Genomic DNA, 16,575 nt, shown 5'->3' with positions numbered 1-16,575 from the left:
GTTCTTTTTTTTTTTTTTTAACGTTTATTTATTTTTGAGAGAGACAGAGTGCGAGCAGGGGAGGAATAAAGAGAGAGGGAGACACAGAATCTGAAGCAGGCTCCAGGCTCCGAGCTGTCAGCACAAGCCCGACTGACGCGAGGCTTGAACTCACGAACCGCGAGATCATGACCTGAGCCAAAGTCGTACGGCCAACCGACTGAGCCACCCAGGAGCCCCGAGAAGAACTTGTTTTTAAAATGATCTGCTGAAAGCATCATGAAATGCATCTTTTACGCAGCTCAATTATAGGAACAAATCGTATTGCTTTCTTTTGTTAAAATAATGTCTTCAATCATATGACCTATAGAATTATGCCCTTATTTTCCACCCACTTCCATTTAGAACTAGAACTTTCAGATCTTTCTATCTATTTATTTAATGTTTATTTTTGAGAGAGAGAGAGAGAGAGAGAGAGAGAGAACGAGCTGGGGAGGAACAGAGAGAGAGGCAGACAGAGGATCTGAAGCAGGCTCTGCACTGTCAATGCAGAGCCCGATATGGGGTTCGAACTCATGACCCGAGCTGAAGTTGGACGCTTAACTAAGCCACCCAGGCACCCCAGATTTTTCTTTTTTAAAAGTAACCTTCTTTTTTAGGGGCACCTGGGTGGCTCATTCAGCGAAGCTTCCAACTCCTGGTCAGTCATAGTCTCACAGTTCTTGAGATAAGAGCCCTGCATTGGGCTCTGCTGACAGCGAGAAGCCTGCTTGGGATTCTCTCTCTCCCTCTCTCTGCCCCTCCCCTGCCCACTCTCTCTCTCTCTTTTTCCTTCAAAATAAACATTTTTTTAAAACTTTTTTTTTAGATTTTTCTAAATACATTTTCAGTTCCTACCTAGGCTAGTAACTTAGAACTGAATCGATCAATAGAATGGCCAGCTATAACAAATGTTTCTCTGATCCAAAAAATAAAGATTTAACAGGAATATAAAGCAGTCGTGTCTGTACGTAATACTTCACATGCATTTCTCCAAATGCTGACAGAGTGAAACGTCTGTCTGCCCTGAAGCTGAAGTGATTTACACGTGTACAACTTTAACAACAGTTTTGGAGAAAACACAGATGCCCTTCTTCCCAAATTTGAAAAATGATTTCCCGGTGCCTAATTTATGCAGACTGGAAAGATAAAACACAAAAGATCAATCCCAAGAATCATGACTAAGGCCTTGAACAGAATACTTCAATGCCATGGAGGTTTACTTCCACAAAAAGGCACGATAGTTTAGACTTTTATACCAGCGACAAGGGGGAGAGGCCCGTCCCTGTGGACGTCAGTATTCTGTGTCAATGCACTTTGCGATGGTGTTGAGCTGGATATTTGAAGCTCCTTCGTATATTGTGCCTTAAATAAAAAGGGAGCAAAAAAAAAAAAAAAAATTAGGAGTGCACCCATAACTACGTGTCTACATTAAGACATAGCTTCTACACATTACCTCTGTATATTTGCTATAAAACTGTCACTAGTGATATCATTCAATATCCCCTGAATATGGTACTATATGACAAAGTCATTTTGCCTAAGAGATGAAAATATTCCATTTGGAAATTGGATTCTGATTCCAGAATCAGTAGTAAACGGTTGAAGTTCATTGTTCCAATCTATCAACGCATGAGCCTGGATTGTCACTCTGAAACAGACAGCTTTCAAAGCTCCTTGTTTTGGTCTTCCCGCCTGGGAGTGGAGCGTCAGACGGCTCAGGCTTGATGGGGCGCTGGGCTTCTGAAATTAGAACTTAGCTTCAAAGAACGGCATTAAACGAATCAAACGTATTAACATTTTTGGTAAGAGAAAAATGACAAGTCAGTTTGGTTGCAGTTTTGCGAAAAGCTCTGTTGAGGCGTTTATAAAGGCAACTTGATGTCTTAAAAAATATAAATCCATCCTTCTTCTTGAAGGAAGAGGTGGGGGAGAAAAGCCCAGCCCCAGAAAAGAAGAGAGCCAATAAACACAATAGTGAAGAGATTACAATTGCCTTTGCCTAAGTACGGTAATATAAAACCAAACATATACAGCAGGCCACACAGCTACAGAGGCAAATAAAAGAAAACAAAATAAAACGTAAAAAAATCTACCTACCAACTTTTGCATCTCGGAAGTATTTTTCCACAGGGAAATCTTTGGTGTAGCCGACTCCTCCCATCCACTCGATACACTTACTGGTTGTGAGGCCTGCAATCTGCCAAAACCAAGCAGCAAATAATATGCTGAAACCGCATAACTCATGCACCATAAACACTCCTGCGGAATATTTTAGTAACGTGGAGCCACTGCTGTCCGCTGATCGGAGTTACTTTGTAAGATCGCATTGTCTCTTCAGCCCCATTCTCTACGCCATTTTTGGCAACTCGTGTTTATTCACAAAATTCCTATTTTCTTAAGAACGTTAGGGTACTGTTCAGACACGTATGCACACCGACAGGTATCGTTACTCAGCAAATATATACACAAAGGGCCTTCTTTACATCACGTACTCCGCCAGCCACTGGGTAAACGATGGTTGGGGGCGGTATACGACGGTCACTGGTCTTTTGGTTCCCACATCAAACCAACAATTACAGAAAGTGATCAACTCTACGAGGCAAGGAGAACTGGCTAGGGAAGCTGATGTGATGTAGAGGGAGAACAATGTGAAGAAATTACAGCTTCACTGAGGCCCAAAGGACGAGTGAGGGGACATGTCAAGTTGAGGAACGTGTGGGAGGGTTTCAAGGGGCGAACGGGTTTACCGACCTCAAGGACCTGAGAGATGGTGGGCTGGGGTCAGGGCAAGCTGCGAAGAGAATGGAGAGGCAGGCGGGCCTCCTGAGGGCAAGCATGTTTAATACTGTAATGGCCCCCCAGTCTGTGTGCATGCTAATCCCCACAAACTAATGTTTGTTACCTTACATGACCACTGGGACCCACAGATGTGGTTAAGTTAAGGGCTTTGAGAGGGAGATGGTTCCGGACTGCCTGGGTGGGCCCAATGGCATCACAAGGGTCCTCATAAGGGAAAGACAGAGGCAGGACGGCTCAAGCCAGATTTGAACACGCTACCGCTGGCTTTGAAGACGGAGGACGGGGCCACAGGTCACGGAATGTGAGCAGCCTCTAGAAGCGGGAAGAGTGAGGAAATGGATTCTCCCCAGAGCTTCCGAAAGGCAGTTTTGCTGACACTTTGATTTTATCCCAGTGATATTCACTTTAGACTTGTGACCTCCAAAGCCATGACATAATAAAACTGCAGTGTTTTAGGCCACTACATTTTTGGTCATTTGTTAAACGCGGCAATAGGAAATGAATACAAGCACTGTTCCATTTGCCGTGAGAAGCCACGAAGGTTAAGCTGGAATGGCATGGCCTCGTGAACACTAAGAAAAGGGAAGAGGGGACTGGAGGAAGCGACAAGGACCAATGGAGCAGTCGGAAGATGAGTGGAGGCGTCTGGTGAAGAAATCACCCGGCTTGTTCAATAGGGGGCAGCAGAAAGGGAGGGAAACATACAAATGCAAGAAATACTCGGGGCAGAGTCCTCAGCACCTGGATGATGGGCTCAAGGTGGAGACGACGAGGAAGGGGGTGGTGAGATGACGCTCAGGCATCTGACTGGTGCGATGGGTTGGGCAGGTGAAGTGGAAATTGGATCTGTTAGTCTGGAACCCAGAAGGGAGGTTGAGGCAGGAGATTAAATTTGGGGGCTGAGACGTTAAGTGGCTACCGGAAGCTATGGAATGAATAAGGCATACTGCCGAGGATGGGACGTAGCAGTCAGCGACCGGGCAAAGTTCTCCGGCCAGTGTCCAATGGGTTAAACAGAGAAGGCAGAAGTATCAACAGAAAGCATTAAATTAAAGCAGAAACAATCTCTTCTTGTGTTTTTATTTCACATGAGCTCCCATGGCATTCACCTGGCCCCAACTGGAAGCCACGGGTGTGATGCCATCATTCAGACTGAGGCTCACCCAGGGCTTTATGGTGGGTGTTCTACCTGAACTGGGCCACTCGGTTTCCACAGAAGAGCCTGTAAAGACATCAAGACCTCGTAGAATTGAGCACTTTCCTACGCAAGGTTTGCAAGTGTGCTTTTCTGTTGCAGGAACTGGAAAGTCTACGTTATTTTACTTGAAAAACAAACCAATTATCAACACTCCTAAGTGGAAAGGTTAATACTTTTAAATAACGGGGAGGGGAAGGTGAATTACGTTTTGTTTGTCTTACCTCTGATGCATAGTATTTGGCCATGGATGCTTCTTTCATGAATGACTTTCCACCTTCTAAAAGCCTAGCAGTGTTGTATATTAGCAATCTTGCAGCCTCCAGCTGGGTGGCCACCTGAGCCACTTGGTGTTGGAGCCCCTGTAATATTTAGGCCCAAGTTAGAGAATTAGGACTCACGAAAACACCGCTTATCCTCAAAGTCTTGCCTGGACATGGAGTGCTGACACACTGAAAATATGCACCCCCTGCAAAGGAATTTACATTCATCTTGTAGAAATACTTTAAAATCTCCAATCTAAAAAATAATAATTAAAATATGCAATCTAAAATGAAATACATTATTTCTCAGACAACTTTCAAAATTCATATAATTGTAAATGTCAAGACTTAAGAAATCATCACAAAATGAGGCTTAAAAATTTGACTGTTAGGGCGCGTGGGTGGCTCAGTCGGTTGAGCGTCCAACGTCAGCTCAGGTCATGATCTCGCAGTTCGTGGGTTCGAGCCCCACATCAGGCTCTGTGCGGACAGCTCACAGCCTGGAGCCTGCTCCAGATTCTGTGTCTCCTTCTCTCTCTGCCCACCCCCCCCCCCCCACTCACGCTCTGTCTCATTCTCTCAAAAATAAATCAATGTTAAAAAAAATTAAAAACAAAACAAAATTTGACTGTTACATTTAATAATTTAAGCCCATTGCATGATCAAAATTAAGCTTAAACTAAATCCCAGCAAAGCAAAAGTGTGAACATATTTTTCATCTGCTTGAATTCATAAAATTTTGATTCTGCATATAGCCTTGGTGCATTAAAAAGATGCTGTTAGGGGCGCCTGGGTGGCGCAGTCGGTTAAGCGGCCGACTTCAGCCAGGTCACGATCTCGCGGTCCGTGAGTTCAAGCCCCGCGTCAGGCTCTGGGCTGATGGCTCGGAGCCTGGAGCCTGTTTCTGATTCTGTGTCTCCCTCTCTCTCTGCCCCTCCCCCGTTCATGCTCTGTCTCTCTCTGTCCCAAAAATAAATAAAAAATGTTAAAAAAAAAAAAAAAAAAAAAAAAAAAAAGATGCTGTTAGGGAGAACCTGGGTGGCTCAGAGGGGTTGAGCGTCCTACTTTGGCTCAGGTCATGATCTTGTGGTTTGTGAGTTCGAGCCCCAAGTGGGGCTCGCTGCTGTTAGCCTGTCAGTGCAGAGCCCGCTTCAGATCCTCTGTCGCCCTCTCTCTGCCCTCTCCTGCTTGCGCTGTCCCAACAATAAATAAATACTTAAATTTTTTTTTTTAATAAATCAGTAAATCAGTAAACAAATACATAAATAAATAGATGCTGTTAGTTGCAAAGCAGTGAAAGAACAGTTGAAGCTCCAATTTTGTCTAAGTATCTTTATTAAAGTACCTCTACGGCAATATTCATGAGCAGGTACCAGTTTCTTTAGGGTTATAGACAACAGAAGACTAATTAAAAAAACAAAACAAAATAAAACACCCTGAAGAAATCACTACCACTTCAAATTTTAGAGGATGGATGGGCACTCACTCAATGTTAATCAAGAAAAGGAGTGAGACAGTGAGTGAGAATATGAGTATTAGCAGTTTATAGTTACAAACTATATCCTGGAAATACGGACATGGGTATGTCTATTACGAACAGAAATTTCTCATGCCCAATATCTCTGTCTGCCCAGATATGTACTAAGCACCTACTATACGCCAGGCACTGTGCTGAGCACTAAAGATGTTGCACTGAACATGACAGTCAGAGTTCCTTGTGCTTATGACTTATATAGCCCAGCAAGGAGAACAGTTAAAAACAGTTCGAAAATACCCGATAGATTCTCCTTCTCTTTCTGTAATATTTGGTATGCACGAAAAAAATCTGTTACATGTGTATAGCTTATAAAGCATCATAATAAATTGAACACTCACTAACCTATGTGTACAGCAAATACCATCCTCCTTCTAATTTATCTTTTTACTTTATGGCGTCTTTTGAGGAAAAGAAATTTGGTAGCCAAATTCACCATTATTATTATCTTTTACAATTAGTCTTTTGGGGCCTTGTTTACAAAATAATTTCCCTACCATGAGAGCATAAAGATATTCTCTATTTTCTCCTAAAACTTAAAAAAAAATTTTTTTTAACGTTTATTTATTTTTAAGAGAGAGACCGTGCAAGCAGGGGAGGAGCAGAGAGAGAGGGAGATACAGATTCCGAAGCAGGCTCCAAGCTCTGAGCTGTCAGCACAGAGCATGACATGGGGGTTGAACCCATGAACTGTGAGATCACGACCTGAGCCAAAGTCAGAAACTTAACCGACTGAGCCACCCAGGCGCCCCTAAAATTTTATTTTTTATGTTACATCTTTAGTATATCAGAAATCTATTTTCCATGTATGGTGTGAGGTAGGGATCCAGTCTCGTTTTTTTTCCACAAGGAAAGAATAGCCCCACTCAGTGATCTGCAACACCACTACTATCCTACATCAGGTTTCCATACGTGCCTAAGTCTATTTCTGGCCTTTCTTTTTTGTTCCATCAGTCAATTTGTCTATTTCTATGCCAATATCACTATTCTAGAAATAGTTTATGGCTTGTTATGTGGAATGCAGATTCTAATTATTTTTGAAAAGCACATTCGGTTCAATTAAACCAACAGTTACCATCTAGGTTGTCCACTCCAATGACCACATCAGGTGCCAGGAGAGGCATAAAGCTGATGCCGGCAATGTCTCTTGCCCTACAAGAACTAACGATTGCTGAATACCGGTTCCCTGACTACACTGTGAACACAGGGCCTGACATGGAGAACATAGTCAATGAATCTATCCTGAACACACAACTGAGAGAAGTGAGGATGAAGAGGCCTCATCTTTACCCAAGGAGCTTGTAGTCTGGACAAAACAAAGATGTGAATGATCACATGCAAAGCAAAACACAAACTATTCTAATGCGATTAAAGCAGTTAGAGAAAACTCTACCTTTAACCAAAGCATCAGATATACGTGGATAGATGTATAAAAATATATTATAAAATAATTATATATAATAAATAATGTTGTTTTTCAAGATCGAATTTCCAAACGTGTTTTCCAAAAGTGTTTCTAAGTGTTTTCTAATGCCACAAGAGGCATCTCTGGAAGTGCCACGATTATACCAATTAGTACACCTGACCCCGTATCCCTCCCTTACCAACTCCACAGACACAAAAATAGTTTCTGGCGTACCGAGATCTCCCTCAAATTGCCTCCGTATTCTGTCCCTTTCCTTGCAATCTGTGTGGTAGCTGGCCTGAGAGAGTTCGCTAGTACAATAACATGAAAGACCAGAAGCCAAGACAGAATCTGACACATTACTAGCTGATATGTCCTTGGGACATAATCTGATAATCTGACACATTACTAGCTGTATGTCCTTGGGAACTCAATCTCCAGATGCTTCAGCTTCCCACGTATAAGACGCCACGACAGCACAGGCTGTGGGGGGCCCTGGCCAGGACTGACATGCTCACTCAGACTTTCCAGGCCAGAACTGACTGTGCCTCGTATTTCCATGCACGTGCAATCTGTGTGTGCCCACGTAATGACAAATAATTACTACAGCACCTGAAGACAACACATCACAACAGAACTGGTAACGGAATAAGAAATTGTACTTGGGGCCTGCTTACAAGAAGATTTTGTGAACATGTAAAGCAATTTTTCGGGATTTTTAGGTAAAGTGCTTAAGCAAGCTTGGTAAGCTGTCACTCCAGGCTTTCCCGAACCCAGCAAGGCCTCAACATGGACCGGAAGATGCCACCGTCACCAACGGTCCCCTTATCTGGGGAGCTCCGAGAAGCTACATCATTAGACCGGGCCCCTATTTCCCAATACGCTTGGCTGAGAACATCTCGTTTGTACCCACTGCAGCACACTGTACCTTCTACAAGAAAGAAGGGTCAAGGTGTCGTCTTTTGAGGATTACCGCATGGCTCTGACCTGCGCAGGGGATTCCTAACAAGTGTTACCGTTTACTGAGCACTCGTTAGACTCAGGCAATGTGCTGAATACTCTACACATCTAGCGGATGCGAAGTCACCCTAGTATCATCTTTAGAGAGGAGTCATGCCACAGGCGGGCCTCAAGGACTGTTGTTCTGCCCTTGGAGAAGGTCAAGGCATTCACAGGTATGCTCCCTGAGACCTATTCCTTCCTCCTCTCCACCTCTCCCATTAAAATCCCCCCGAGGGGACGCCCTCCACACCTTTATGACACAGCTCTTCATTAATAGGAAGCCACGACAGTATAACTGGCTAGAAAGAGACTGAGAATTACGTACCTGAAAATCGAATATCCTTTTGCCAAATTGTATCCTTTCCTTCATATATGGGATAGTGTGGTCAAAGCAGCCTTGAGCCAATCCCAGCATCTGTTTAAAAAAAAAAAAAAAAGAGCAGAATTTCTTATTTTGTTGTAAGTTTAACACTGTTAATTATTTAGGGTATAAATCCCTTTTACAGGCAAATTGAATAGCTGGGGTAGGGGAAGGGCTGGCGAGGTGTGTGTTAATACCTTCACCCACTGCATTTGTAGAAGTTAATTTCCAGTAACTGGGAGAAGATTCGAGAGATTTCACATACACATGAGTCTACTGAATTCTTGCAGGGTAAATCCTACGGCTTGGCTGTACTTGTACAACCAGGTTACTTCTAAGGAAGCTTCTCCTCTAAGCTCTGATTCTCCAGGCATAAAGCAAGCCACAGAAATTTTGCTCAGAACTGGCCTCAAAGACTAGAGCAGCTCCCTCTGGTCCTTCTAGAAGGCAAGCATGGAAGGTCACTTCCTAACCTTCTATCTTCCTGTCCGTTCTGCATACGATCAGGATTAATAAGGGCTTCAGGGGAAAGGGCACTAGAACATAAAAGAGCAGTGTTTTCCAACCCTGGAGGCATATCAAGATCATTTGTGGGGACTTGATTAAAAAAAAAAAAAAGTGACATGAGGGTCTAACAACTGAATCTAAATCTTGAGAATGGAGGGGGTGAGTGACCTAGGCATCAGCGTTTAAAAAAATTTTTTTTAATGTTTATTTATTTTTGAGAGAGAGAGAGACAGAGCACGAGTGGGGGAAGGGCAGAGAGAGAGACACCCACAGAATCTGAAGCAGGCTCCAGGCTGTCAGCACAGAGCCCGATGCGGGGCTTGAACTCACGAACTGTGAGATCATGAACCGTTTAACCGTTTAACTGTGAGTCGGCCGTTTAACCGACTGAGCCACGCAGGTGCCCCGGCATCAGCGTTTTAAAACCTTAATGGTTCACTGCAGGGCTAAAGCGAGAGCACCTGGTGAAAACATGGATTTAGGCACTTGAACAAATCAGGACATGGTGACAATCTTAGCTGAACTGTCCCGTTGCTAACTAAGCTCTGTATTGAACTATTCAAGCTTAGAAATGGTTTCCAAATTTCAACACCAGGTAGCCACTTAAGCCACCATCTACTTATGCCAAACTATGTGGGTTTTAGAAAAAGGAAACAGGGGTGCCTGGGTGGCTCAGTTGGTCTAAGTGTCCGACTTCAGCTTTAGGTCATGATCTCACGGTTCATGGGTTCAAGCCCCATGTCAGGTTCTGTGCTGACAGCTCAGAGCCTGGAGCTTCCTTTGGATTCTGTCTCTCTCTCTCTCTCTGCCCCTCCCTGCTCGCACTCTGTCTCCTCTCTCTCTCAAAAATAAACATTTAAAAAAAAAATAGAAAAAGGAAACAAATATCAATAGCAAAAGCTTTGTGGGAAATGCCCATAGACTTATTAATATTTCATTAGTGTTCACATTTTCCTTTAGCCTTTTATTTTGAATTTTCTGGAGAACAGAATATTGTGCTAAAAATGAAAGGATCTCCCCCCCACCCTGCCAAAAAAAACACCCCCAAATTTTAGTGAGGCAGCGACCCAGTGCATTTTTGGCTGAGTCAAGATGATGTCATCAAACGTTTTTTTTTTTTTTTTTTATTTAAATTTGATTTAGCCAACTGTCACCAAACTCTTAGGACTAAAATTCACAGCATGTGAATAATATCCTACATTGACGTGAAAATTGAAATCACTGGCTGTCAATCACAATAGGCTTCTCATCTCTGTACAATGTTTTCACTATCATTTACTGAAAAACTAAATAGTCCTCGGCTGCAGTTTTGAGGACTGATGCCTTCGGGTCTCTGTCAGATGTGACTCTTGCTCTAAAAGGCATTCACAATGCTAACCAAGAAATAATAACTACCTGACCTTAACTTTTAATTAGGTTATAAGATAACTCAGAGTAATTAGACTAAAGCCCAGGCTGTGTATTTTAATGCCAGAACATCTATATTATTTATATGTCTGAGAACAAGGAGATTCAGACTACAGTTTTTAACACCGTATCTGATGACGCTGAATCACAGAAAAACATTAAGAAAAACAGATATGCCAATTCTCTCATTATCTAGCTTTGTGGGAAACACGGGTTAAGTTTTGATCTAAGAATATTCTGTCAGCAAATTAACAGCAACACAAAAACCCCTAGGGTAATAGCATGACATTTACTATTCCAATAGCTAATACATGTAACATCTTCAAAACCTAAAAGCTGTCAGTTTGTAAATTCTGGATATTCACTGACTAAATGAATTCTACAAATTCTGTAAATATATTCTACAAAATGATATATTTTTTAAAATGTTTTATTTTTAAGTAATCTCTACACCCAGCATGGGGCTCAAAGTCACGACCCCGAGATCAAGAGTCACATGCTCTACCAACTGAACCAGCCACGTGTCCCCCAAACGACATTTATAATAAAACCCAAGAATTTATTTATGTTGCTAATCAAGAAAATAACTGAGGGGTGCCTGGGTGGCTCAGTCGGTTGAGCGGCCGACTTCAGCTCAGGTCGTGATCTTGCGGTCCGTGAGTTCGGGCCCCGCGTCGGGCTCTGTGCTGACAGCTCAGAGCCTGGAGCCTGCTTCTGATCCTGTCTCCCCCTCTCTGACCCTCCCCCGTTCATGCTCTGTCTCTCTCTGTCTCAAAAATAAATAAAGGTTAAAAAAAATAATAAAAAGAAAATAAAAAAAAGAAAACTGGTATCACTTCACAGAAAAATGTAATATGCATTACAAAGGGCAAATTTGATCAAAAAAATGGAATAGTTCTCATCTTATATATCCTATTTTATTGTGGTTATTTTATTTCAAGCACTACACACAAAAAATTGCCAGATTTTCACACGCACAACACTAGGCAACACATTTTTCATTATTTATAGATTAGAGGGGCACCTGGGTGGCTTGGTCGGTTGAACGTCTGACTTTAGCTCAGGTCATGTCTGAGCTTTTGAGGGTTCAAGCCCCACATCAGGCTCTGGGCTGACAGCTCAGAGCCTGGAGCCTGCTTCAGATTCTGTGTGTCCCTCTCTCTCTGCCCCTCCCCCACTCACACTCTACTCTCAAAAATAAACATTAAAAAAAAGATATTATAGATTAGAGATGCTTACTACACAGACTGTTATGTATTCTTAATTTAAAAAATTTCTTCTAGCATGAACCTCAAAAATTGAAACGATTTTCTAAAAAATGCACATTTAATTTATTAACAATATATTTGAGGAGTGATTGATGCAGGTATCAGATAATACTTAACATTCTCAAAGCAGAAAAAGTGTCACCGCTAAGCCATTGTTTGGCTCTCAGGGCATTACATAATTGACCAAAAGTGGGATTTTCAAGCTGGTGGTCAGACGCCATTCTCCCACCTCACGGAAGGGAAGGGCGCCATCTTGTGTTCACACGCTTCCAAATATTCATCAGTTTTCCTGCATTTTTTTCTTTCTACGTTTAATGGACCCACACTGTGCAAGAGTCAAACGAAATGGCCACAACGTGACTAACCTGTGCAGCAATTCCTATTCTGCCCTCATTAAGACTCCCTATGGCATACTTATAGCCGTGTCCAATTTGTCCCAGGATGTTGGTTTCTGGAACCTGAAGGGAAAAATGTAGTTATTTCTCCATTTAATTTTACAGAGTTCATTTTGATTATATAGTTTTACATGCACAGTACTCCCAATTCGCGTCATAGGACTCCAGCCCAGGACTTAGCAAATTCCAAGGAAACTGTCAGCTACCCCCGTCTCTCCCTCTGCACCTCTTCCCACACACGGGCTCTGGGAGACACAGGACTCAAGTCTGTGCTGTTTGCTACTGCGTCCTCTAGCGTCTAGCCCAGGCGTGTGTGAAACAAATGAATGGGTCTAGAGAAAGGGTAATCTCATACAATTCCTGAATCCCAAATGAGATTTGGGATTTTAATCTGTATGCTATAGGATGAGATACAACATTGTAGAGATCACAGAAAATAGGCAAGTGGTTTCCTAAATCAAGGGTGTGAAACCTTTCTTCTGCCAAGACTATTCTTCCCGTAAAAATCAACTGAGGTTGTGTGCACACAGTTGCATGTGCATACCAGGGAGGGCAAAAAGGAGAGAAGAAATAAAGTGTTTATTCATCATTTTAAAAAAAAAATCTAGACTAGGAACAATGAAACAAGACACTTAGCTTTATAACCCTGGGGGAGGAAGTGGGCAGAACAGAGGAAGAAAGGGCAGCGGGAAAGAAGCCAGTCCGGGGAATCAGTGAGGCTGAAACATCTATCTGTACAGTCACCCCGTGGGCACACACAACACATGCTCACTCACGAACAGAAAAATCGAGTGGCGATAGGAGTGGTAAAAAACCCGTCACAACCTGTTCCACCTGAGTCAAGTTCTAACTAAGCATTCTGGCCATCTTCTCTTCCTCGGTTGGAACTGATTCCACTGAACGGTGGGGTGACGCCAGGTCGGTTCCCAGGCTCGCCGAGTAACATCCCCACCTTGTGGCCTTTAGTATATCCAACACCACACACCTGTCTCGGAATGTAAGTTTATAAAGTATAAATGGCTCACAAGCATATAAATTAAAAAGTATAAATGGGTGGGTGGGGGGACGCCTGGGTGGCTCAGGCGGTTAATTATCCGACCTCAGCTCAGGTCATGATCTCACAGTTTGTGAGTATAAGCAGCGAGGAGCCTGCTTTGGATTCTCTCTCTCCCTCCCTCTCTGCCCCTCTTCTGTGTGCACGCGTGCTCTCTCTCTCAAAAATAAGTAAACAACAACAAAAATTTGTTTAGGCATAAATAGGATTAATCTTCAGCATTGGCTCTGAGGCCAGCTGCTGGGGAGAAGCTTCCATCCTTTGCCTAAACTCTTGTGAAAAGTACATTTAGGGGGCGCCCCAGTGGCTCAGTTGGTTAAGCGTCCGACTCCTGTTTCGGCTCAGGTCATTATCTCATGGTTCATGGGTTCCAGCCCCACGTCAGGCTCTGCACTGCCAGTGTGGAGCCTGCTGGGGATTCTCTCTCTCCCTCTCTCTCTGCCCCTCCCCCACTCGCTTGCACGCACACTCTCTCCCTCAAAATAAATAAACTTAAAAAAAAATAAAAATACTTATTTAAAAAATAAGCACATTTAGTCACAGTCTCACCTAAGAACATCATCCCAGTTTTACAAAATACTCTCCTATGCACACTCAACATTGTGACACTTTTCTTGCACATCGATAATTCCGTGCAAAGGCTTATTTCGCACCAGTCTTTCCCTGGAAATTCTAAGACACCCACCTTGACGTTTTCAAACGTTAATGGGCAGGTGGAAGAAGCTCTCAACCCCATTTTGTTTTCTGCTTTCCCTACGTGAAGGCCTTCAGTATCGCGATCTACTAAGAAGCAGGTAATTCCTTTATACCCCTAAAAAGAAGATTTAAAATGCAAATAAAAAATGTTATTGCCACACTCGAACTGGGAAGATCCCTTGTTTCCAACAGTTGAAAGTTACCAGAAAATTAAAACTGAACTTCAGCATTGAATAGTAATGGGCTCAGGGGCAGCTGGGTGGCTCAGCTGGTTATGCATCTGACTCTTGGTTTTGGCTCAGGTCATGATCTCATGGTTCGTGGGATCGAGCCCCCCGTTGGCCTGACTGCACAGAGCCTGCTTGGGATTGTCTCTTTCCCTCTCTCTCTGCCCTTCCTCCACTTGTGTTCTCTCTCTCTCTCTCTTTCTGGCTCTCTCTCTCAAAATAAATTATCATTAAAATTTTTTTTTAAAATATCAATGGACTCAGAATTACAACATGTGCATTAGGACACAAGAAGTTCTGGAAAGCACTAGGTTCAGAGTTAAGAAGGCTACAGGTTCTTTGACTTTTTCAAAAGCCATTATGGCTAGTAAAATTAAGATATGCTAAGGTATTGTGTGATCATGAGAATTTCCATGTTTTAAATTTAATTTTATTAAATACTTCAAAGTTTCAAAATTTAATTCGATTACGTGTTAGGTCAGAGAAAGGACAAAAGATAAAATGTATTGACTTTTTTGCCCTGTATCTATTTTCTAACTACACAAAATATTCTTAAAAAAAAAAAAATGTACTAAGTCAGTACTTACATTCATCATTAAATAGAAACTCTGGAATCCTACAGAATGGAAGATTAGCTTCCTATATAACACACTAGGTGGCAATTAATAAATAGTCCTCCATGTAAGTAATAATCACATCAACCGTATTTATTCAGGAAGATCAGTAAATAAGAGGATGAAAAGAAATCAATTGTCCTAACATTTTAGTCCTGAGGAGAAGGAAGGATTTCAGACCAAGTTGTAAAAAGGAAATGCACGCAGGCAAGAGATAGAAAGAGAAAACGTGGGGCGGCGGAGGGAAGCAATTTTGCTTCCAAACTTACAAGGTCAGAATTTATGTTTGCCATCACCAGGAAGAGCCCCGCATACTCAGCATTGGTGATCCACATCTTTGACCCATTGATGACATAATAATTTCCCTTTTTATCAGCTCTGGTCTTCAAAGCAAATGCATCGCTACCTGCTCCAGCCTCTGAAAGGCAGAAACTTCCTATCTACATATGCAAGCAAAAAAAATTCCAAGTTAATAACTGTATATGTATTCAGTATAACAAATACTTATGGTAAAGTAAACATTTGTCAGTGAAAGCTTTAGCCACTTTTAAAAGCCTGTACTTATCCAAATAATAATGGTATCTTCACGTTATTATTTTCTAAAATACACCCTACTGGGGTGCCTAGGTGGTTCAGTCAGTTGAGCGTTGGGACTCCAGCTCAGGTCATCATCTCATGGCTCCGGGTTTGAGCCCTGTGTCGGGCTCTGTGCTGACAGCTCAGAGCCTGGAGCCTGCTTCGGATTCTGTGTCTCCCTCACTCTGCCCCTCCCCCACTCATGCTCTGTCCCTCTCTCTCTCAGAAGTAAATGAACACTAAAAAAAATTTTTTTAAACATAAAATATGCCCTACTATTTGTCGAAGACAGATTTAAAGACTTAAGCACACATATTCAATGTTAAATTGAATGAAATTGGTTCTAATAACTGCAGTTTTCTAGACATCTCACCATAAATGAAACTACCAACAAAGGTATTACGAAAATATAATTGGGGCCAAAAAAAAAAAAATTTTTTTTTCTGTGATGATTATTCTCTGAATTGCTGAGCAGAAATGAGAGGTAGAATAGATTTTTCTAATAGCATTAATTTATGGAGCACTGCTTGACTGACGAATGGTGCCGCGCTGTGGTCTTGGATAGGAGTCAACATTGCAGCTGAAGATGTCCTAAGTTTGGAAGAGATCAGATTCATTTCAACAACTATCAACTCACTTTCTCTGTCGCAAGCTCGGTCAAATAGGTAGCCTTTTGTTCTTCTGTTCCATGTTTTCTAATCAGATTGTTAATGATGGTGTTCTGGAGGTCACACAACAAAGCCACAGATGCATCAACTTTGGCTAATTCCTCTATCGCTAGGATAGAGGAAAAAAAGGAAGCTCCTGTTCCTCCATATTTTGTTTCAATTTCAATACCCATCAACTAAAGGAAGAACAAAGAAACAGATTAAGAAAGTTAGTTTCTGTATGGGAAAGTTTCTTGCAAGAACAAGTTCAAAACCAGAGTTTAACTATATAAGTTCCTAATTTTAAAATCGCATATTTCATTTTACTTTGGTATGGCTACTTCACTACGTTGTAAGTTACAAAAACTATAAAACTATATGTAACTATATAAATTTGAATAGGATGTAGTTATACACTAGAACTATCATTTGCTTCCTTATGGAATCTAAAACACAAAAATTGGTGAAATGCTCTGAAGGATAATGGAATGGAATAATGACAAAGTCTCGCACACTAAGGAGACGGAGGAAGGCAGTGGGTCACGATCTCTTCTGGTCAGCCGCCTCCACCTTGACTCATTCGGCCAAGATAATGACTGAATGA

General features: G+C 42.1%; 1 protein-coding gene across 3 annotated transcripts in view; it reads right to left on the bottom strand.

Annotated features, from left to right (window-relative positions):
• Positions 1–1,220: 1,220 nt before the first annotated feature.
• ACADSB (acyl-CoA dehydrogenase short/branched chain) overlaps positions 1,221–16,575 on the bottom strand; it is a 37,219-nt gene continuing 21,864 nt past the window's right edge. For all 3 annotated transcript variants that reach the window (XM_019424705.2, XM_019424706.2, XM_019424707.2), the window contains exons 4-11: positions 15,962–16,168; positions 15,018–15,188; positions 13,897–14,022; positions 12,128–12,220; positions 8,545–8,634; positions 4,240–4,377; positions 2,119–2,218; positions 1,221–1,383 (exon numbers count right to left, since the gene is read on the bottom strand). In XM_019424705.2, coding sequence (XP_019280250.1) covers positions 1,313–1,383; positions 2,119–2,218; positions 4,240–4,377; positions 8,545–8,634; positions 12,128–12,220; positions 13,897–14,022; positions 15,018–15,188; positions 15,962–16,168 — 996 coding nt within the window. In that variant the 3' untranslated portion in view covers positions 1,221–1,312. The remainder of the gene's footprint in view (positions 1,384–2,118; positions 2,219–4,239; positions 4,378–8,544; positions 8,635–12,127; positions 12,221–13,896; positions 14,023–15,017; positions 15,189–15,961; positions 16,169–16,575) is intronic.

Source organism: Panthera pardus, unplaced genomic scaffold (assembly GCF_024362965.1).
Source record: "Panthera pardus isolate Hobbes unplaced genomic scaffold, ASM2436296v1 HiC_scaffold_22, whole genome shotgun sequence".
NCBI lineage: Eukaryota > Metazoa > Chordata > Mammalia > Carnivora > Felidae > Panthera > Panthera pardus.
This window is presented reverse-complemented; position numbering and strand designations above follow the sequence as displayed.